The sequence below is a fragment of the Sus scrofa genome, chromosome 3 (genome assembly GCF_054392235.1).
Source record: "Sus scrofa isolate SSC_HxYL_T2T_F1_AM1 chromosome 3, Sscrofa_HxYL_maternal_Yorkshire_Landrace_v2.0, whole genome shotgun sequence".
NCBI classification, from domain to species: domain Eukaryota; kingdom Metazoa; phylum Chordata; class Mammalia; order Artiodactyla; family Suidae; genus Sus; species Sus scrofa.
The window spans coordinates 70089002-70111366 of NC_139385.1; the positions used below are offsets into that span (position 1 = coordinate 70089002).

The window sequence follows — 22365 nt, forward strand, 5'->3', positions numbered from 1 at the left end:
ATTTTTTTAATTTAAAAATAAAGGGAGTTCCCATCATGGCTCAGTGGAAATGAACCTGACAACTATCCATGAGAATGTAGGTTTGATCCTTGACCTTACTCTGTGGGTTAGGGACCCAGCGTTGCCATGAGCTCTGATGTAGGTTGCAGATGCAGGTCAGATCTGGGCAGCAGCTACAGCTCTGATTTGACCCCTAACCTGGGAATCTCCATATGCCTAAAAGGAAGGAGAAAAAAAGGTCCTCTTCCATTTATAGCACGTGTTATTAGACTTTTCACAAAAATAAATTTAACTGAGCTTTTTTTTAAAAAAAAAATCAATTTAAAGAAAGTGCATTCTTGGAATACCGTGTTGGAAAAATAAAGGTGAGGGCTGAATAATGAGGGTGAGGAACACCAGCCTAAACCATGCCATGCATATTTCAAATACAGGCTGACGTGATAGGAGATGAAATAAGGTAAAGATTTGGATAAGGAATAATGAGGGGGGAATCTGGGGAGAATTTTTTTTTTTTTTTTTTTTGTCTTTTTGCCATTTCTTGGGCCGCTCCTGAGGCATATGGAAGTTCCCAGGCTAGGGGTCAAATCCGAGCTGTAGCCACTGGCCTACGCCAGAGCCACGGCAACACGGGATCCGAGCCGCATCTGCAACCTACACCACAGCTCACGGCAAAGCCGGATCCTTAACCCACTGAGCAAGGCCATGGATCAAACCCGAAACCTCATGGTTCCTAGTCGGATTCATTAACCACTGAGCCACAATGGGAACTCCCTGGGAAGAATTTACGAATATTTATAAAGCTAGGTCTAGAGGTTGGGAAAGGTGTGAGCTTTCTAGGAGGGTCCAGGCTAGTTTTGTTTCATTGGGAAGCAATGACCACTTGGCTATTTCAGATGCCCCCTCACATCAGCTGAGTCTCTAATTTGAAAATTCTTCACTAGGAAGTCCTCGTGTCTACATCACCGTGCCCTATGGTGCTGGATCATTATTTCCAGTATACAACTGAGAAAACTGGGGCTCAGAGAGTTGAATAGATGTCCTCAAGTTGCCCAGATGGTGAGTGGCAGGACTAGAAAGGCGCATGTGCTCTTTCTCAACATCACAACTCCCTCCCTTACCTGCAACCACCCACTGAGAGCGAGGGAGACAGAAGAATCCGGGACAGAGGACCCATTAGGGCCGGGAAGCATCAGGACCGTTGACTTTTAGCCTATTTATTTATTTATTTATTTGCTTGTTAAGGCCTCACCCACGGCATAAGGAGGCTAGGCGTCGAATCGGAATTGATGGGTGACCTGGTGCTTGAACTGATGCAGTTGTAATTGTCCACATGTCTGTGTCAGTCTGGAGATTCGGCACCTTCAGGGCAGGGATTGGCTCTTGCTGACCTTGGTATCCCTGGGCTGAGCACAGGGTTAGACCACACTCACTATGTGATTGTTGAATGAAGGGCATGAGGGCAAGGAAGCTTTTCTAGATCAGCACAGCTTGCAGAGGCTGGAAAGTAAACTGGAAACATGCGTTAGCTTAGATGTTTTACAGCCATTAATGCCTCTGCTTCATTAATACAGCACAGGAATTGCTACAGCTCTAAAAGCAGTCAAAGGAATTTCTGCTGTGGTTCATCAGTTTAAGAATCAGACTAGGAGTTCCCGTCGTGGCTCAGTGGTTAACGACTCTGACTAGGAACCAGGAGGTAGAGGGTTCTATCCCTGCCCTTGCTCAGTGGGTTGATGATCCAGCGTTGCCGTGAGCTGTGGTGTAGGTTGCAGACGCGGCTTGGATCCCGCTTTGCTGTGGCTCTGGCGTAGGCCGGAGGCTACAGATCCGATTTGACCCCTAGCCTGGGAACCTCCATGTGCTGCGGGAGCGGCCCAAGAAATGGCAAAAAAAGACAAAAAAAAAAAAAAAGAATCAGACTAGTATCCTTGAGGATGCATGTTCAATCCCTGGCCTTGCTCAGTGGGTTAAAGGATCCGGTGTTGCCACACGCTGTGGTGTAAGTCGCAGATGTGGCTCGGATCCTGCATTGCTGAGGCTGCGGTATAGGTTGGCAGCTGCAGCTCCAATTCAACTCCTAGCCTGGGAACTTCCAAATGCCACAGGTGTGGCCCTAAAAAGAAAACGAATAAAATAAAAGCATTCACAGATCAAAATAGCTCAGTGGTCAATCTTGTACAAAGGTCACACTAGAGACCAATATCTCTTATGAATATAGTTACAAAAATCCTCAGCAAAATACTAGCAAACAAAACCCAACTACATGTTGAAATGATTACACACCATGACTTGTCCTGGGACTGCAAGGGTGATTCAACATAAAAACAAATCAAGGAGTTCCCATCATGTGGCAGCAGAAATGAATCTGACTAGGAACCATAAGGTTGTGGGTTAGGGAGTTCCCATCATGGCTCAGTGGTTAATGAATCCAACTAGGAACCATGAGGTTTTGGGTTTGATCCCTGGACTTGCTCAGTGGGTTAAGGATCCAGCGTTGCTGTGAGCTGTGGTGTAGGCCGCAGATGCGGCTCGGATCCAGCGTTACTGTTCGCCTGGCATAGGCCAGTGGCTACAGCTCCAGTTAGATCCCTAGCCTGGGAACTTCCATATGCCATGGGTGCAGCCCTAAAAAAGACAAAGAAATAAAATATAAAAAATAAGGTTGCAGGTTCAATTCCTGGCTTCGCTCAGTAGGTTAAGGATCCGGTGTTGCTGCGGCTGTGGTGTTGGATGGCAGCTGTAGCTCCGATTTGACCACTAGTCTGGGAACCTCCATATGCCTCGAGTTTGGCCCTAAAAAGCAAAAAACAAACAAACAAACAAATCAATATAATTTATACGCCACAGTTATAGGACAAAGGAGATTGGCTCCGGATGCTGGAAGTGTCCTTGCCCTGCCGCCTGCTTTCAATCCCTTCAGGGACACTCCATCCCCTCTCAATTAACTCAAATCTCTCAGAGTTTAGGTCCAAACCAACTGGTCTGCAGGTTTAGGTCCTTGTTGATAAGGTGGCTTCCTCCCACTGCCCTCCCCAGGCTCCCTTGGGCCCACAGGCCCTCAGTATTCTTGGAACGCCCTCCTCCAACAGCCCAACCCCCTCCCTCTGTGAACCTGCACTTGGCCCTTGAACAGGAAGATCACCCTGATAAGTCTCCCTGCCCAGGACTGGACTGCATCACTGGCAGCCAAAGCTCCATAGCTTTGCAGCACCCACACAGCAGGAGAGCAGGGTGAACTTGAGCCTCCCCGCCGCCACACACACAGCTTCAAAGTAGACGTCTTTGTTGATCTTCTGCTGAGTCCCTGTTTCAGCGTTATTTTAACAGGAATTACACGAGTGAGGAGGGTAAAGAGAATATCATACTCTAAGCTCTTCCTGACCCTGAAGGTGTAGGTCTGGCTCTGCCCCAGGCCAGGCAGAGGTGGGGGCCCCTCTCCCCTGCCACAGCACACCCTCCTCACTATCAGACTGCATGTCTCATCAGTTAACTTTCCTTCGCCCTTACAAGTGCGTGCCCTTGAGGGCAGGGTCTAGGTCTTGGTCACCCCCAGACTCCACTGGGCCCAGGGTACCCAGGAGGCGCTCCATAACTACTCAAAAAGGAAGGAAGTGACTGGAGTTGGGGTCCTGCTCCACCACCACTCCTGTGGGGGCCTCCTGAGCATCCTGGCATCTCTGAGTCTCAGTGGCCTCCTCTGGAGTCGCATGGAGTCATGACCCTGTGCTGACCACCTTCCAGAGCAAGAGGCGATCACTCACGTGCAATTGCTTGACGCGGGACAGCGGGGTCACCTCCTTACTGGAAATGCAGCCAAGACCTTTGCAATGCGGGGAGGATGAGGGCGGAGACCTCGCCATCCTCACACCAGGCTCCCGCCCCTCTTCCCGCGGGGCCCTCCCTCCCCGCTATCCCCCCTCCCCCCCGGCTGCCCCGCCCGGTTCCAGCCCGCACCGTCTCAGCCGAGACCATCGGGACCAGGTGTTCCCGGGCGCGCCAAGATGCAGCCGAGGCTCTGGCTCCTCATTGCCGCGCAGCTGTCAAGTAAGAAGGGGAGACCACGGGGAGCGCGGGCGGAGGAGCGGGTGATCTGCCGCTGGCCTGAGCCAAGGCATTTGGGGAAGGCTGTCCCCCTGCGATGCGGAGCCCGGAGCCCGTGGCTGCGCGGGGCGCGGAGGGGAAGCAGCGGCAGCCACGGTCCCTGGAGGAGGGGTGGGAACCTCCCCGGAGCTCATTACCCCAGGAGTCCCTGGAGCCTCAGGTTAAAGGCTACCTTAGCCCAAAAGGCTGAGCCTAAGAGAAGAGAAGACAGGAAGAGAGGAGGGAGAACGGGAGTCCGGAGAGAGGGTTGAAGGAGCTGGGAAGGAAGAAAAGAAAGGGAGGAAAATGCCCTTGTCCGGGGCCCAGCAGGGCTGTACCCCCAGGAAGGGGCCAGGGCCCAGTTCTCACTTTGGTGCTTGACATCTGGGTACATTCCCAGGGTCCCCTGGTTCCCTAATATTTCCTGGGGGTGGATGTCATGGACTGTGTGGCCCCCAGAACATGCAGCCTTGGTTGGGGGTGGAAAGCAGAGGGGAGTCTGTCCCTCTAACCAAACCCAGTCCAACTGCCTTTTAGAAGAACCACCCCCCACAACACACACATACACACACCAAACTGCCCACTACTAACCTGTGGTTGATTTCCTCTCTTGTCCAAAAAGCCCAAAGCTGGTCCTCCTTCCAGAGGCCTGCCTGCCCAGGCTCTGACCTAGTGACCACAACAGCATCTCAAGCAGAAGCTAGTCCAGGCCGTTCAAAACTTCCAGCCTCATTGCCAGACACTTTAGAAACAGCAGGTCCCTCTGAGAATGGAATTAAATGAGACCATGCCTATGGCAAGGGCCGGCTCTGTGTCAATAGCACCGATGGGGCTCGGCACAGCCAGGGCTTTGGTCTCCAGGGCCAAAAAGCCAGTGGGTAATAGAGAGACCGGGGTGTGTCTCAGCCAGGAAGTCTTCAAGTCAGGACGTAGGTTAGAATTCTACACGGAGCCCCAGGCCCCTCGGCCCCCTCTGGCTCTGGAGGAGTCCCTGCTGGGCTTTCTGGGAAGGACTTGGGGAGTCTGCATGTTTGCAGCCCCACTCTGTGCCCAGGAGCCCATGGCAAGATCCTGGAGAGGATCACAGGAACCCTCAATTCAAGGACTGGCTTGAAGCTCCGATTCTAAGGTCCCAGACCAAGGGTTGAATCTGAATCCACCACACAGGCTGTGTGACCTTGAGCAGATCCTTAACCTTCACGAGCTTCTATTCCCTCATGTGTCCACTGCGTCTATTTCCTCCCAAAGGACTTGCTGAGCATTAAATGAGACAATGCACACACTGTGCTCAGCACAGCTCAGCAAATATTGGTGTTATCCATTCTTATCTCCCCCAAGAGGTCAGTGACTCCAAAGAGTGAAGAACCTCTACGCTGCTGAAAAGGCGGCACTGTATTTGGGGGGTTTTCTGAGAAGGCCCAGCAGCCACTTGGGCCCTGGGTACTGTTTCATTTTCAGTGGGAGCAGAAGCTCAGAGCGATCTATGAGGGGAGGCTAAAAGTTTAAGTTTATTTCTTTAGTACTGTGGAGCCTGGGAGCCTGAGCCAAAAGAACAGGCAAGCTTGTGAATATGGGCCTCGGCAAGCCTTGGGTACACAGACACAGACACACACACAGACACACACACACACACACCGGCCCCTCTCTGCCCGCCCAGGAAATCCGTGTCTTCTCTGGGCCTCCAGATGCTCCCGGGCCTCCACCCTGTTCTGCGAGGTCTCCTCTGCCCCACAGCTAAAATGAAAGGCTTACAAGGTCAGATTTGGTTTGTCGTACTTGGCCATGAAAGACCCATTCTAACCCTCTCCTTAAAATTGCATTTGCTGCCAGTAACAACCTGGAGATGTGAGACACATAGACGATGACTTATCCACTTACTTTTTTTTGGAACTTCTAGGCCTCCGGAGCAGGCAGGACAGTGACACCAAGCCACCCTCCTTTTACATGGAGGAGACAGTCTCCCTGACCTGCCAGAGGTCCCACAACTGGTGCAGGGCACAGGCTGGGTTCAAGGCCGGGTCCACGCCCTGCCTGCAGGAGCTTCCCTTCTGAGACAAATGAACTGCTACCTCTGCTTTTGGGGTGTCTGTCCTTCCACTCAGGAATGGGGATCCAGACACCACTCGACTCCTGGGCTGGAGAGGAATGGATTATAACTGTGCCTACCAGGGGATAGCGAATTCCTCTTGCTGATTGTTGTCAATGTCCAGAAATGGTGTCTGGATGTCCTGTAGGTTGGCCAGACCAGCCACGTGCTCTGCTGGTGATTCTGAGTCCTCTCCCAGCTTGCTCTGGGTCTTCTTCAGCTGCTCATAGTCTTTTGAAGGTCTGTACATAGAGCGGCAGCAGGGCAAGGTTAAAAGGAACCAGCTTTGCCCTCAGGCTGAATCCTTAAGTTTGACTCTCAGGTCACAACTAACTGCACGTTAGACTTTTTTTTTTTTTTTTCCTTTTTCTTTTCTGTCTTTTGTCCTTTTAGGGCTGCACCCACAGCATATGGAGATTCTCAGGCTAGGGGTCTAATTGGAGCTACAGCTGCCGGCCTACACCACATCCACAGCAACTCGGGATCCAAGCTGCATCTTCAACCTATACCATGGCTTAACGGCAATGCCAGATCCTTAACCCACTGAGCAAGGCCAGGGATCAAACCCACATCCTCATGGATACTAGTCGGGTTTGTTAACCACTGAGCCATGACGGGAACTCCTCAAGTGGGACAAGTCATTTCATGCCTCAGTTCCTCCTGAGGTATTGGGAATAAAAATCCTAAATTAAGTCTGGGGCTTGATCGAGGTAGTTTGTGCAAAGAGCTGGGCATATAAGTATGCCATCCACAAATGGCCTCTCCCCTGTCCCCTTTGTCAGGCTGGCATCCTGAACACCTGCTTGGCAGATAATCTTCTGGGGGATGGGGTGCCTGAGCTCTGAGTCCGGGGCCCGCCAGCTGCTTCTCACCCAGCCCCTGGGCCCTGCAACCAGGCGGGCACTTCCATAGCTTCTCTTCTCATACCTGACTCAGGGCAACTCTGCGGCCCCCACACCCGTGGCCAGGAAAGCGTGCTGATGGTCTCTGCTCCTTCTGCTTCTCGTAGCTCTCCACGGTGGCTCAGCACTCCTGCAGACTCCTTCGTCTGTGATGGCTCAAACCAACCAGACGGTGAAGCTGTCCTGTGAAGCCAGAACTTTCCCCACCAACACTCGCATCTACTGGCTGAGGCTGCGTCAGGCCCCGAGTGCCAACAGCCACTACGAGTTCCTGGCCCTCTGGATTCCTAACGGAAACCCTGTGTATGGCAAGGAGACGGAGAAGCAGCTAACTGTGCTTCAAGATTCTTCCCGCTACCTTCTCCAACTCCGACACGTGAAGCCTGCGGACAGTGGCAACTACTTCTGCATGGCTGTTGGCAACCCCGAGCTGACCTTTGGGAAGGGAACTCGGCTGAGTGTGGGTAAGAATCTGGCTCAGTGCCGTCAAAAGCATAGAGCACCTACTGGGTGCTGGGTGTGTGTCAGGCCCTGGGATGGGCTCCCATTCTCAGCGAGCCCCACTCTGCAGAAGGGGGATGATTGCCAGGAGCAACATCATTACCAAAAATAGAAAAAAAGGAACCCCGGGCCAAGCAGGTGCAAGAGTTGTATGTAGTTATTCCACTCAATGCTGTCAGCCGTCCTGGGAGGCAGGTGCCGTTTGATTCTCATTGTAGATGAGGTGCTTAGATGTTTCACTGCTTCTTCTGGTGAAAGGGGGGGCTGTCTTTCATCCATACTAGCCCCCACCCCCCAAGGCTGTGGCTGGGTTGGGCCACGTTTCCAGACTTGATAGTCTTCTCAGAAATCCCCTTTGAGGAGTTACCATTGTGGCTTGGTGGGTTAAGAACCTGACATAGTATCCGTGAGGATTCAGGTTCAATCCCTGGCCTTGCTCAGTGGATTAAGGATCCAGCATTGCCACAGACTTCAGCATAGGTCCCAGATGCGACTTGGATCCGGTGATGTGGCTGTGTTGTAGTCTGGCAGCTGCAGCTCCAATTTGACCCCTACCCAGGGAACTTCTATAAAAAGACAAGAGACTTGCTGCAAAAGGAGAAAGAAAGAAAGAAAGAAAGAAAGAAAGAAAGAAAGAAAGGAAGGAAGGAAGGAAGGAAGGAAGGAAGGAAGGAAGGATGGAAGGAAGGAAGAAAGAAAGAAAGGGAATCCCCTTTGAGTGTGCACACAGGGAAAGAACGTCCTTGCTGCCTGGATATAAAGCACTTCTAGGGCAGTGGAGGGCAGCTGTCCTCTTATTGTGCATGGACGCCCATGGCTTGAGCCCACACCAAGACATGTAGTGAGTGAGAAGGCTGGACCCCAGACCCAGCTGAAAATTCAGCTATCAATTTACTGTCACTCCCCTCCCTGGGCCTCAGTCTTCCCATTTGTATTGCGGGGCTGCATGACTCCCTCTGGCCCTTAGAAGCTTCGGTTCCTCAGGAGTTAAATTAGCATGTCCAGTAGAAATGTATTTTGAGCCAAAGATGTAATTTAGCATTTTCCTGTCGCTCAATGGGATCAATGGCATCTTGGGATCTCTGGGACAGGCACTGTGGGTTAAGAATCTGGCATTGCCACAGCCGAGGCTTAGGTTGAAACTACAGCTCTGATCTGATCCCTGGTCCAGGAACTCCACATGCCGCAGAGCAGCCAAAAAAGACAACAACAATAACAGCAAGAAAAGAAAAACCCTCGGAATTTTCCAATAGCCACGTTTAAATAAGTCTAAAGAAACAAGTGAAATTAATTTAAATTGCATTGAAATTGCATATTTCATTTAAACCAGCTTCTCAGCAATGTTACGATTTCAGCATGTAATCAGGGTAAAAATCGTTACTGAAGTATCTTACATTCATTTTTCGTATTAAGGGCTCCATGTATACTTTACCCGTACAGCACAGCTCAGGTCAGGCTGGCCACATTTCACGTGCTCTACAGCACACGTGGCAGGTGGCTGCCGTATTGGACAGTGAGGATGAAGCTATCAAGGGTGTGAAGGAATTCTCAAAGCCCCATGTCCCAGGTTAGCCCAGGACCAGGTGCTTCCTGCTCCCTTGGGATATTCTCAAGCTGGGGGCATTGAGAGTGACAAGGGGACCCTCCAGGAATTAGACTACTCAGCATGTGACATGCAGGGACAGTGGCAAAATTAAGAAGGCACAAGCCAGAGTGATGACCCAGACCCATCTCCCCAGCCTCAGGTCTTAGAAATCAGGAGGCGGAGGGGGGGATGGTTGGGAGAGATCTCTGGACAAGAAACCAAGGCATCCCTGAAGGTTGGGGGAGTGTTAACTGATTCTTGTATTGAAAACTGGGGCCTTTTTGAGTTTGAGGTTAGGGTTTGGTTTATTGTTTTTGTCTCTGTAAGCCCCACACTTCCCACTCATGAAATTTCAGGGTCTAAGAAAGGTGGATGGTGAAATAAGCAAAACTGGTTTTCAGAAGCCTCTGCCCACCTCCACCATCACCCACTCACTCCCAGCTTTGATCTTCCAAACCCTCCTGCTGCCCAGCATCCCAGGAACGGCAGTCCTTCCCCAAAGCCACGTGCTCGCAGCCATACCATCTCCCCGGGGCAGGGTATCCAGAGCCCATGCTCCTGCTTGGAAGATCAGTACAACTGAAACGAGGAAGCCTGGATGGTAGAGAAAGTATGTGGGAGAAGATTGGCTTTTTTCAGGCCCCTCAAAATACCATGGACTCAAAAGTCCTACCCATTTTACCTTTTTGTTGTTGTTGTTGTTGTCTCTTTGCCATTTCTTAGGCCACTCTCGCGTCATATGGAGGTTCCCAGGCTAGGGGTCTAATCGGAGCTGTAGCCGCCAGCCTACAACAGAGCCACAGCAACGCAGGATCCGAGCCGCGTCTGCGACCTACACCACAGCTCATGGCAACGACAGATCCTTAATCCACTGAGCAAGGCCAGGGATCGAACCCGCAACCTCTTGGTTCCTGGTCGGATTTGTTAATCACTGCGCCATGACGGGAACTCCCCATTTTACCTTTTTTTAGGGCCACATTTGCAGCCTATGGACGTTCCCCGGGCTAGGGGACAAATTGGAGCTGCAGCGGCAGGCCTACACCACAACTACAGCAATGTGGGATTTGAGCCACTTCTGTGACCTACACCACAGCTCACAGCAACATCGGATCCTGAACCCTCTGAGCAAGACCAGAAATCAAACCTACATGCTCATGGATACTAGTTGGGTTCTTAACTCACTGAGCCTCAACGGGAACTCCCCTACCCATTTTAAAGAGTAGAAAAGGGTGGAGTTTTGAACTGGGGGGGAGGTAGAACCCCAGACTCAGAAGAATCCAGGGGTTCTGAGTCTGGACATGAAGACATTAAAATGGAATGAGTCTCAGCGTTCCTACTTAGTGCAATGGGATTGGTGGCGTCTTGGGAGCAGCTGGGATGCACGTTTGAGTCCCAGCCTGGCACAGTGGATTAAGGATCCAGCCCTGCCACAGCTTCGGCTTAGGTCAGCACTGTGGTTCAGATCTGATCCTTGGCCCAGGAAATGCATATGTCACGGGGGAGCCCCCCCCAAAAAATGGAACAACCCCCATCAGCTCTGAGCCTCTGTGCCCAGCCAAGGTGAGAGGTCCTGGAGAACTGGTCACCTCGAAGAGCACCACTGCCTGCTGGGAGCTTCTGTGCCTCCTTGTGTATGAAGTAGAGGAGTGGGTTTTCCTGTCGTGGCTCAGCAATAATGAACCTGATTAGTATCCATGAGGATGTGGGGTCGATCCCTGACCTCAACCAGTGGGTTAAGGATCTGGTGTTGCTTTGAGCTCTGGTATAGGTCGCAGACGCAGCTTGGATCTAGCATTGCTGTGGCTGTGGTGTAGGCCAGCAGCTGTAGCTCCAATTCGACCCCTAGCCTGGGAACTTCCATATGCCTCAGGTGTGACCCTAAAAAAAAAAATGTAGGGGAATGAACACTTTCCAGGACTGAAGTGGGTAAAGAGGCCGTGGCACTCCAGCAAAGGGCTGGCTCCTCACAGGCATTCAGAGCATGATACTGAGGCCACTTTTCCTTTCACAACAGTCTCTCTTAGTGTTCTTTTTTTTTTTTTTTTTTTTTTTTTTTTTTTGCCTTTTGTTTGTTTGTTTGTTTTTTAAGAGCCAAACCTGTGGTATATGGAGTTCCCAGATGCTGGCCTATACCACAGCCGCAGGAATCAAGCTGCGTCTACAACCTACACCACAGCTTACGGCAACACCAGATCCTTAACCAACACTGAAAGAGGCTAGGGATCAAAACTGCAACTTCATGGTTCCTGGTCGGATTCGTTTCCCCTGCACCACAGCAGGAACTCCTCCCTTAGCATTCTGATGACCTGATGTGCTTAACTGCCCGGGAAGTTCCGCAAGCCCTGGGTGAGGCCAAAGAAAAAAAAAAAAACAACATTTGCCTCCGAGGCAGTGTGGCAGGGTGAGAGCCTAGGATAGGCATCTTTTTTTCTTTTCTTTTTTTTTATTTTGGCCATGCCCACGACATATAGAAATTTCTAGGCCAGGGATCAAGCCCGAGCCACAGCAATGATCTGAGCCACTGAAGTAACAATGCCAAGTCCTTAACCCACTGCACCACAAGGGAGCTCCATCCAGGTATAGGGCATCTTTTGGCTCAGATGCTGACCCTGCTGTTCCTGGGCTCTCCAGACTTGGGCAAGTGGTTTATTTCAGTCCTCTGAGCCTAGGCTTCCTCAGGAATAAAGTGGGGGAAAATAGTGCTCATCCCCAAAATTGTTGGGTTCAATAAGCTTAAGCTGATGTGCTTGGCACTGCTACCACTGCTGCTAGTCCGTGGGGGCCTCGAAAGGGTTAATTCTGGTTCATTGGCTCTTCTAGAAACCACGGAGCAGGCAGAATGGGCATGTTTTCTCTGCTTCCCTTCACTTAGGCAGTGAGGTTCCAAAGTGTCTGCTTTTTCTTTTTTTTTGGTCTTTTTATATGGAGGTTCCCAGGCTAGGGGTCTAATCGGAGCTACAGCCATAGCTGCTGGTGTACACCACAGCCACCTCAACGCCAGATCCGAGCTATATCTGCATCCTACACCACAGCTCACGGCAACACCAGATCCTTAACCCACTGATCGAGGCCAGGGATCAAACCTGTGTCCTCAGGAATACTAGTCAGATTTGTTTCCACTGAGCCACGATGGGAACGCCTCAAAGTGTCTGCTTTTTATATAGGAGATGCCAGACCCAAACGACCAAACATTGGCCGCCCCTCCCTGTGCCCTTGACCCTAGAGTTTGAGTTCATGATGTCACCCAATTCCTTCTCCTACCATTGTGCAGAAAATCTCTTCAGGATTTCCTGTCATGGCTCAGCGGTTAACGAACCCAACTAGTATCTGTGAGGATGCAGGCTCGATACCTGGCCTGGCTCAGTGGGCTAAGAATCCGGCATTGCAACATACAACACCCTGAGTGGTTTTGTCCGTGCAGAAAAAGGCACCCACTTCCTTTCTGTGACTTTCCTCCACTTGCTTAGGGATTGGCAGCTGGGCTGAGGGGCTGGTTGTGCCAAGGACTTGGGGGCTCAGGCTTTAGATAAAGGTCTTCAGCCAGGAGCCACCTCTACTGCTCACCTTACTGGGCATACTGTCCCCTTTAATTCTCACAACCCTCCAAGGAGGAGATGGGGCCATCTTGGTTTCAGCAGATGGGGAAATTGAGGCACACAGAAGTGACAGGACTTTCCCCAAGTCACACATGGTTAATCAAGGGTGCTGGGGCGCTGTCCACATTTGTGTGGACACCAAGTGGACCCCATCCCTAGGCCCTCAGAGGAGTGGGGAAGTAGATCAAAAATTCTATTGGTCTGGAGTTCCCTTGTGGCTCGGCAGGTTCAGGATCTGGTGTTGTCACTGAAGTGGATTGGGTTGCTGCTGTGGCACAGATTTGATCCCTAGCCCAGGAACTTCCACATAGCGCAGGTGTGGCCAAAAAAGAAATAAAGAAAAAATTCTATTGATCTGTGACCGTCAAGCCCTGTAGAGGCTAGGGGACATGGATAAGGACTTTAGAATCTGAATATAAGATGTGCAGTTTTAAGTTTTATCTCTAAGTCCACCTGCCGTTTACCTGGCTAAGATATGTGTCTTGCTTGCTTTTATAGTTGATGTCTTTCCCACCACTGCCCAGCCCACCAAGAAGACCAGACCCAAGAAGAAAATATGCCGATTACCAAACCTGGTGCCCCCAAAGGGTGAGTTCTCCCATCCCCCTGCATTCTCAGAAGCACAATGGAACCCTTCCTTTCTTCCCTCCCTCCTCCCTCCCTCCCTCCATCCTCTGTCCCTTTCTCCTTCTCTCCCTCCCTCCTTCTCTCCTTCCTTCCTTTCTTTCACAAGCTCTTCCCAAGTGTGGGCTGTAGCCTCTTTCTGTAGCCCTGAGCTGGGGTCTGAAGGGGAGCTGAGTGTGACAGCAGCGCTGTTGTCCAGCATCTCACAGCCAAGTGGGAGACACGCTCTCACGTCATCACAGGACGAAACTTCATGAAGGGTACACCCACCCCAAACTTGGACTCAAATGTTCATAGTGGCACTATTCATAATCGCCAAAAAGTAAAGACAACTCAAATGTCCACCATCTGATGACTGGATTAACAAAATCTGGACTCTCCATACAATGCAATATTATTTAGCTGTGAGCAAGAATGAAGTACTGGAGTTCCCACTGTGGCACAATGGGATTGGGGGCATCTTGAGAGCTCTGGGATGCGGGTTCGATCCTTGGCCCAACACAGTGGGTTAAGGATCCGGCATCGCCACATCTGCAGTTTAGGATCTGATTCCTGGCCTGGGGACTCCATATGCCACAGAGCGTACAAAAAAGAATGAAGTACTGATACAGGCTCCCACATGAATGAACCTCGAAAATATGCCATGGAAGAAGCTAGTCACAAAAGACCATCTATTCTATGATTCTGTTGATAAGAAATATCCAGAATATGACAATCCATAAAGACGGAAAGTCCATTAGTGCTCGCCTAAGCCTGGGGGTTTGGGGAAGGAATGGGGAGTGACAGCTGATGGGCGCAGGATTTCTTTGGGTGGAGATGAAAATGTTCTAAAAGCAGATTATGGTGATGGTTTGTACAACTCTGTGAATATACCAAAAGGCTTTAAAATCTACACTTTGAACAGGTGAACTTTACAAGATATAAATTATATTGCAATAAAGCTGTTAACAGACAAAAAAATCAAACCTAAAGAACCAGCACCTTAGCCTTTCCCAGTTTTGATGCCTAATAGGAAGGAGGACCTACCAGTACACAGTGTGTGCTTAATATACTTTTACTAATGGGTGGACCAGCTCACTGCATTGTGCCGCAGACGCCAGACACTATAGCTGAGTCACACACACGCACTCTTTCCTGGAACCCATCAGCCAAATGTGTTTCTGGAAAAACACGGACCTCTGTCCCCGCAGAGTTACTGGTGACAAACAGAAAGTGCCATCTGCTCTTACCCAATAGAATGAACCACAAGCAGCCACACCAGGGCTGCTTTGTGCTGCTGGCGCTGCTTTGTCTTAAATATATAAAGTATCAGAAAGATCTGGAGAGAGACATCTGACAGGATCCAGAGCATGGGAGAGGGAAACTGCCATATGAGATCACAGTAAAAAGCAAATCAGGGACCTCCTGCTGAGGCACAATGGGTTAAGAATCCAACTTCAGCAGCTTGGGTCCCTGCGAAGGTGCGGTTTCGATCCCCAGTCTAGCAAGTGGATTAAAGGATCCTTCGTTGCCACATCTGCGGCATAGATCACAGCTGAGGCTTGGATCCAACCCCTGGCATATGGCACTTCCATATGCAACAAATGCAGTCATTAAAAAAAAAAAAAAAGGCAAATCGAAGCCATGTACAGGAGGGCAAAGTCTTAAGGAACAAAAAGGCAGAGACAGAATGATCTTTTTTTATCAAGTATTTGTGCCCCACAACTTTGCCTAAAGGATTTCAGGCAGGGTAGAACCAAAAAAGGACACGAAAGGCAAATACAATTGAGGTGCTAAGATGAGGATGCAAAACCTGGGTGTGCCTTGGCGCTGGTTGCATAACTCGGTAAATTATTTACTATTATTTATTATGTTAAGTATTTACTATTAATTTAATTTTTAATTAATAATTTACTATTAATTATTAATTAAAATATTTACTGTTGTTTTAATTATTTAAAATTATTCAAAATTATTTAATTGTTATCTAATTATTTTAAATTACTTACTGTTTAAGTTATTTGCTATTAAATATTAATTAATTGTTTACTATAATTTAATTAATTCAATTATTTACTTACTGAATTTAATTATTAATTTAGTTATTTATTCATTACTATTATATGATATTAATTTTTATTATTTAATTTACTAATTTATTATTAAATTAGTCAGTTTACCAAGTTATGCAGCCATCACCACGATCTAGTTTTAGAACATTTCTGTCCGCCTGTCAGATCCCCTGGGTCCGTTTACGGCTAATCTCTTTTCCTAGACCAGCCCCCGGCAACTGCTAATCTACTTTCTGTTGCTATAGATTTGCCTCTTCTGGACATTTCGTACACATGGAATCATATAGCACGTGGTCTCTCAGGCCTGGCTTCTTTCACTTTGCATCATGATTCTGAGGCTCATCCAGGTCGGAACACCATGGAGGAGATGAGAGGCGGAAAGAAACCCGTACATCTCAGAAGTGGGAGGGGCTTCCGAGGGCCTCTCACCCAACTTCTCCACACGGGCGACATCCAGCCTGGGCCGTGGCCGGCTCCCTCCCACGTGGTGGCCCACACCATCCCCTCCATTACCTCTCCTGCCCTCTCCCAGGGGGACCAGCAGGGGCCTTAGAACTCAGAGGACCTGGATCCAAACCCTCACCCTGCCTTTTAGTATCCAGGTGACCTTGGGCATGTAATTGAAATTCTTTGAATCTCGGCTTTTCTGAACTATAAAATGAGAGATAAAATCGATAGTGATACCTCCCTGCCTCCCAAGGTGAAGTTTGCACTTAGGACTGCACTTGGCACATGATAGGTCTTCAGTAAACATTCTCCCACTTCTGTGACATTCAGAACTGTTTCTAATTTTTTTAACTTTGAGCCCACATCTGCAGCCTTGCCTTTTTCACCCATGGGTCCTGGTTCTGCCCCCTCAACTATTCACAGGGACCAACCATAGAGGCACAAATGGTGTTAGAGAAGGATTTAGGGCCCTGGAAATAGAATTTCTGCTATTTAAATAGCATACCAAATGGGCAAAGAACACATTGGCAACTTAGAGACGAAAAAAATCAAATATGGCCAATATATGAAAATAGATTGAGGGAGTTCCTGTTGTGACTTAGCAGGTTACAAACTCAACTAGTATCCATGAAGACACAGGTTCAATCCCTGGCCTCACTGCCTAGGTTAAGGATCGGCTTTGCCATGAGCTCTGGTGTAGGTCACGGACACGGCTCGTTCGGATCCTGTGTTGCTGTGACTGTGGTGTAGGCCGGCAGCTGTAGCTCCAATTAGACCCCTAGCCTGGGAACTTCCATATGCCGCAGGTGTGGCCCTAAAAAGGAATGAAAAAATTAGCTCCTGAGTTTATTAATTTGGGGCGGGGGGGCCTCACCTGTGGCATGCAAAGAAAAAGTTAGCTCCTGAGTTTATTAATTTTGGATGGTGGGGGGGGCCTCACCTGTGGCATGCAAAAGTTCTCAGGCCAGGGCTCGAACCCAAGCCACAGCAGTAACCAAAGCCATAGAAAGACAATGCCAGAGCCTTAACCTCCTGAGCCGCCAGGGAACTTCTACTGATTTTTTTAATATGGATGTGGGGCATGAAATTTTCTATATGAAATGATCTCAATGCTTAAAATGCCTAGGGACAAGATGAAAAGGAAATAGGCAAACAGTGGTATTCTGTGGGCAATGGAGCTCCCTGTTGATTTTCCCTCTTTGTATTTATCTGCAGTCTCAATTGTTCCACATGTGCCTCTTTTCCAGGCCCTGCCTGTGCCCCCCTCATCATTGGCCTGCTGGTGGCCGGCCTTCTGGTTCTGCTGGTGTCCTTGGGTGCTGCTGTCCATGTATACTGTAAGTCGTGCCCCCCTGGGCCATCATGCACTCCTTCTGCTGTTGGAGGTGTCCCCGAGGGTCCTTCCTCCTCTGGGGGAGAAGGGCAGATGGCAGCCTGATGGAACTTTGCCCCCACCCCCTAAACCCATGGAAGTTCCAGGCCAAGCTGCAAGGATGAGAGACCACCCCGTCTCTGGAGTCAGACAAACCTGGATTGAATTTGACATTGCTAATTCCTGATCCCATGACCTTGGGCACATGCCCTGGCCCCCTGAGCCTCAGCTGCCCCACCCAGGGAAACAGTATTACCTGCCTTACAGGGTGGCTTTTGTAAAGTCCTGCCAGGTGCCCAGCTGGGGCCTGTGTTCAGTAAGCAGGAAGGCCCTGAGCAGTTGGGGTGGAAGCAGGGCACAGAGATGAGGGTGCACAGAGTGAGGTTTGGGCTATGTTCCCAGAGGCTAGAAATCCTCCCTGTGAGGCTGTAGGGAAACAGAGATGGCTGCTGCTCTCAGCCACTTTGGAGGTGGGGTCACCTCGTTCTCCGGGCTACAGGGGAGGCCAGCAGAGTTGGCCAGGAGCCCAGAGCCCTGGCGTCTACCCCTGACTCTTCTCCTCTCCTGTGTACCTTGAGCAAGCCACTTACCCTCTCTGGGCTTCTGTAAAATGGTTCAGGGTGGCCCACAAGGGCATGGACTAGATCGTGCCTCTTTTATAAGTCACAGACCCGTCTGAACATATGAAGACAATTTTGGACCTCCTCTGCAGAGAAAGACACCATGTACACATTTTTTGCATACAATTGCCACCCAAAAAAAGGGATCCATTTCATCTGCTCCAAGAACTATTAGTGGTATGCAAACATTTTTGATCAAGGACCTCATTAGTTAAAAAAAAAAAAATCTTTTGGGAGTTCCTGTTGTGGCTCAGTGAGTTAAGAATCTGACATCATATCTGTGAGGTTATGGGTTCTATCCCTGGCCTCGCTCAGTAGATTAAGGATTCGGCATTGCCGCAAGCTGCAGTATAGGTCACAGATGCAGCATGGATCTGGCATTGCTGTGGCTGTGGTGTAGGCCAGCAACTGCAGCACTGATTTGACCCTGCTCCAGGAATTTACATATGCCAGAGGCTCAGCCATAAAAAGAAAAAAAAATGAGTACAAATACTATAAAAACTAAATAATTACAATTGGCTGTATTTATTTATTATGTATGTACATACTTAATATAGCATTATAAATATACTTTAATAAATTACTAATAGCTATGTTAGCTATGTTTATTTAACATACTGTTTATGTTGTTAAATATACTTCAAAGATAAAAAGGCTGAGGAGTTCCTGTCGTGGCTCAGCGGTTAACGAATCTGACTAGCATCCATGAGACACAGGTTTGATCCCTGGCCTTGCTCAGTGGGTTAAGGATCCAGCATTGCCGTAAGCTGTGGTGTAGGTCGCAGACGCGGCTCGGATTCTGCATTGCTGTGGCTGTGGTTCAGGCCAGCAGCTACAGCTCCAATTAGACCCCTAGCCTGGGAACCTCCATATGCCACAGGTGCCCTAAAAAAGCAAAAAAAAAAAAAGATAAAAAGGTTGAGATAAATATGTAAATAGACATGCTCATATTTCCTGACTACGTCCCAGGGGAACTCTTGTACACCCCCAGAACATTCGTGCTCTGGTTTAGGACTATCTGTACAGCCTCTCCTTCCTGACACCCCTCCACCCCCCACCCTCCACCCCGTGAAAGGCAGGTGACACGTTTATGGCCGCACAGAAGCCAACTCACTAGCTGCAGGACGGTGGGCAGGTCACTCAGTAACATGCTCGCTCTCTCCCTCAGTTCCCCCATATGCAAACAAAGCTAATGAGTGAAATACAACTCATAGGTTTGCCCTGAGCGTTAAGGGGATTAAAACCCAGGCAGTGTCTGGAGCAGAGCCCACAACGCAGTGGGCTGAAGTGTCGGCTGCCCACCTCTTCGCCCTCCTCGCTCTCTGGGGCTCAGTGTCAGCGGCTCACAGCCCAGGCCAACCACTGCTCTTGTTTTCTTCTTCCAGGCCTGCAGAGGAGAGCCTGGCATCGCCTCATGAAACAGTAAGTAGCTGGGACCTGGGAAAAGTGTTCAGGCCTGGGTGTGGCCCTGGCTTTCTCAGCCCCTGCGGCTGCTCACAGCCTCCAGCTGCAAGGAGCCCCAGCCAGACACTACCTTCAAAAATCATACACTGTGCAAACAGATGGGGAGATGGAGTTCAGGCAAAGACAAAACCTAAGTAGAGATGCCGGTGAGTGCTTAAGTGTATGTCAAGTATGGTAAGATTTAGAGCTTAGCTCTCCTGAGGATAGCAATGAACTTTTAAAAAAGTTTTTTTTTTAATCATAGCTGATTTAGGAGTTCCTGTCGTGGCTCAGTGGTTAACGAACTGGACTAGTAATCATGAGGTTGCAGGTTCTATCCCTGGCCTCACTCAGTGGGTTAAGGATCCAGCGTTGCCGTGAGCTGTGGTGTAAGTTGAAGACGAGGCTTGGATCCCGCATTGCTATGGCTGTGGTGTAGGCTGGCAGCTACAGCTCTGATTCAACCCCTAGCCTGGGAACCTCAATATACCGCCTAAAAAGTCCAAAAAAGACCAAAAATAAAATTGTAGCCGATTTACAATGGTGTGTTGATATCAGGTGTATGGCAAAGGGATTTAATTATTATATATATTCATTTTTTGCTATATTGTTGTCTTGTTTATTTTATGTATTTATTTATTGGTTTTTGTCGTATATGCTTTCTTTAGATTCTTTTCTACTATAATGATTACAAGATATTGAATAAACAATTAGCTCTTGAGAGTTCCTGTTGTGGCACAGCAGAAATGAATCCAACTAGTATCCACTGAAGAGGCGGGTTTGATCTCTGGCCTCACTTAGTGGGTGGGGGAATCCAGCATTGCCATGAGCTGTCGTGTAGGTTGCAGATGCAGCTTGGATCCCGAGTTGCTGTGGCTGTGGTGCAGGCCAGCAACTGCAGCTCCAATTTGAACCCTAGCCTGGGAACCTCCGTATGCCAAGGTCGTGGCCCCCCCCTAAAAAAATTAGCTCTTGCATGCATAGAGCAGGATACCCCAAAGTCTTCATCGCCTATTATTTCATTTGTTCTTTTTTTTTTTTCCTTCTTTTTTTTTGGTTTAGCAGCATCAGCAGCATGTGGAAGTTCTCAGGCCAGGAATCGAACCCTCACCACATCAGCAACTGGAGCCACTGCAGTGACAATGCTGGGTCCTTAACTGGCTCCACTACACAGGAACTCCTATGTGCTGCATTTAGAAATTACTTCATACTTAAAAGATAGTAACTTAGGTGTATTTGTCTAACTCTAGACCTCCAGAATGTTCTGTTTGAAATCTTTCCTGTGGTGACCTTTTATGGAAAACGACTCCCCCGCACCCGGGGGGGGGGGGTGTGTGTGTGCTGCCTGTGGTTCTGCCTCCCACCCACCCACCCACCCCTTCATTTTTAACTTGTTCCCCAGTGATTTGATGCCAGTTCTGGAGGGGGTGGCTGCAGGACCTCATGCTTTGGCAAATCCAGAGGTTCTGAGGATCAGCTCAGACGAAGAAGGGGCTGGGGTGGGTGGGCTCCCAGTGCCCTCACCCTCTTCATTCTGAACAGCTCTGCTCTCATCCATGGGCTGTAGTTACACGTACCTGTAAGATGTCATTGAACAAAAGGGTTTGTGGCTAAAAAGGAGTTTAAAAAGGAGTTTTGCTGTCATGATCCAGGTATGGATGAAACAGTCCCGGGTCTCACAGACCAACAGTTCCAAGGTCAATTCACAGTTCAGGGCAGACATTCCCCAGCCTTTGTAACCGGCCCTAGAAAATCACCCCCATCAGCAGGCCACCTTCCTCTGGCCCCTTCGTGTGCATTGGTGACTTGCTTATCTTAGAAAGTGCCGCAGGAAGTAACACTATTCAAAGCTAGAGCTCTTAGGGCTGTGTTTTTTGAGGGTTTTTTTTTTTATTATTTTTCATGACTAAGATGGAGCCTTAAAAATATATTAATAACAACTCTTGGCCCTAGGCTTCTTTCTTAGAATGGCGTCTGCATCCATTTATCTCCATTACAGGGAATTCAATTGCATTTGCCTGAAAATAAGTGGTTTCACAACTTGCCATTGTTTTCAGGTTTTGTAAGTGAGCAGAGAATATGCTTTTGGTGTCCTGCTACAAAAATACATCGGTCACTGATGGACAAGGTCTGGAAAAATGAGAGCGAAAGGACACACTCAACCATGGACATGTCACCAACCTGCCAAAGCTGCCTGCTTTTAACTACTGCAAGTTCTTTCTGTGGACCTCATGCCTGAGAGCAACTTGTTACATAGTCATCAGGAATCTGAGAGAGAAGCCTTCAGAGCCCCAGGGCCCTCTCTGCAACTCGAAAGGCATATGCAGGATTGAGTACAAAATGGCTCCAGTGCAGCACTTCCAGCTCCTGTTTGGGCTGGGAATTTCAGTCTTGCGGTCCAGCCACCGCCTTGCTTTGTCCTGGTAGGGCGGTGACATTGAGACCTGAGTCTCTCATGGGATGGTGCTGGGATGGGTCCCCTTGGTCTTCCCTGGCTGGAGTTGTCCTTCCCCACAGAGAGCCCCAGGCAGCAGACCCAGGTTGGAAAGGAGGCTTCCAAGAGGGCCTGAGCTGGCTCCCCCTTTCACCTCTGTTTCTGAGGACCTCCCTTGGGGCTGGAAACTTGGGGTTTGGGGCCAGGAGGCCACTTGATTTCCCACTAGGAAGTTCCTCAGCTTTCACTTTCTGCCCTCCCATGGCTTGTACATTTCTTCTTTCACTCTCTGTTTCTTTTATGAAAATAACTTGGTTGTAAAAAATAAAGTATTTTTTTATTTTTATTGAAGTATAGTTGACTTACAGTGTTGTGTTCATTTCTGAATAAGAATACACACACGCACACTTTTTTTTTTTTTTTTTTTTTTGGTCACACCTGCAACATGCAGAAGTTCCTGCATCAAATACTAAAACTTCACCACAGCAATGGCAATGCCGGGTTCTTTTTTTTTTTTTAGGGGCACACCTGCAACATATGGAATTTCCAGGGCTAGGGGTCCAATCAGAGAATACAGCTGCCAGCCACAGCCACAGCCACAGCAACGCCATATCCAAGCCTCAT

General features: G+C 49.1%; 1 protein-coding gene and 1 long non-coding RNA gene across 3 annotated transcripts; one reads left to right on the forward strand and one right to left on the reverse strand.

Moving 5' to 3' along the window:
* Window positions 1-1203: 1203 nt before the first annotated feature.
* LOC146404692 (uncharacterized) lies at window positions 1204-4969 on the reverse strand. The gene is made up of 2 exons (XR_014841512.1): window positions 4672-4969; window positions 1204-1509 (listed from the first exon to the last, which is right to left on the reverse strand). It is a non-coding gene; the product is annotated as an uncharacterized LOC146404692 (long non-coding RNA).
* Window positions 3961-22102, forward strand: CD8B (CD8 subunit beta). 2 transcript variants are annotated; one of them, NR_145981.3, is given in 6 exon segments: window positions 3961-4044; window positions 7176-7532; window positions 13249-13338; window positions 17120-17209; window positions 19250-19474; window positions 21365-22102. NR_145981.3 is itself a non-coding variant. In NM_001348770.2 (6 exon segments), coding segments are annotated over 6 exon segments (630 nt in total). In that variant the 5' UTR covers window positions 3961-4001; the 3' UTR covers window positions 21378-22102.
* Window positions 22103-22365: the final 263 nt, after the last annotated feature.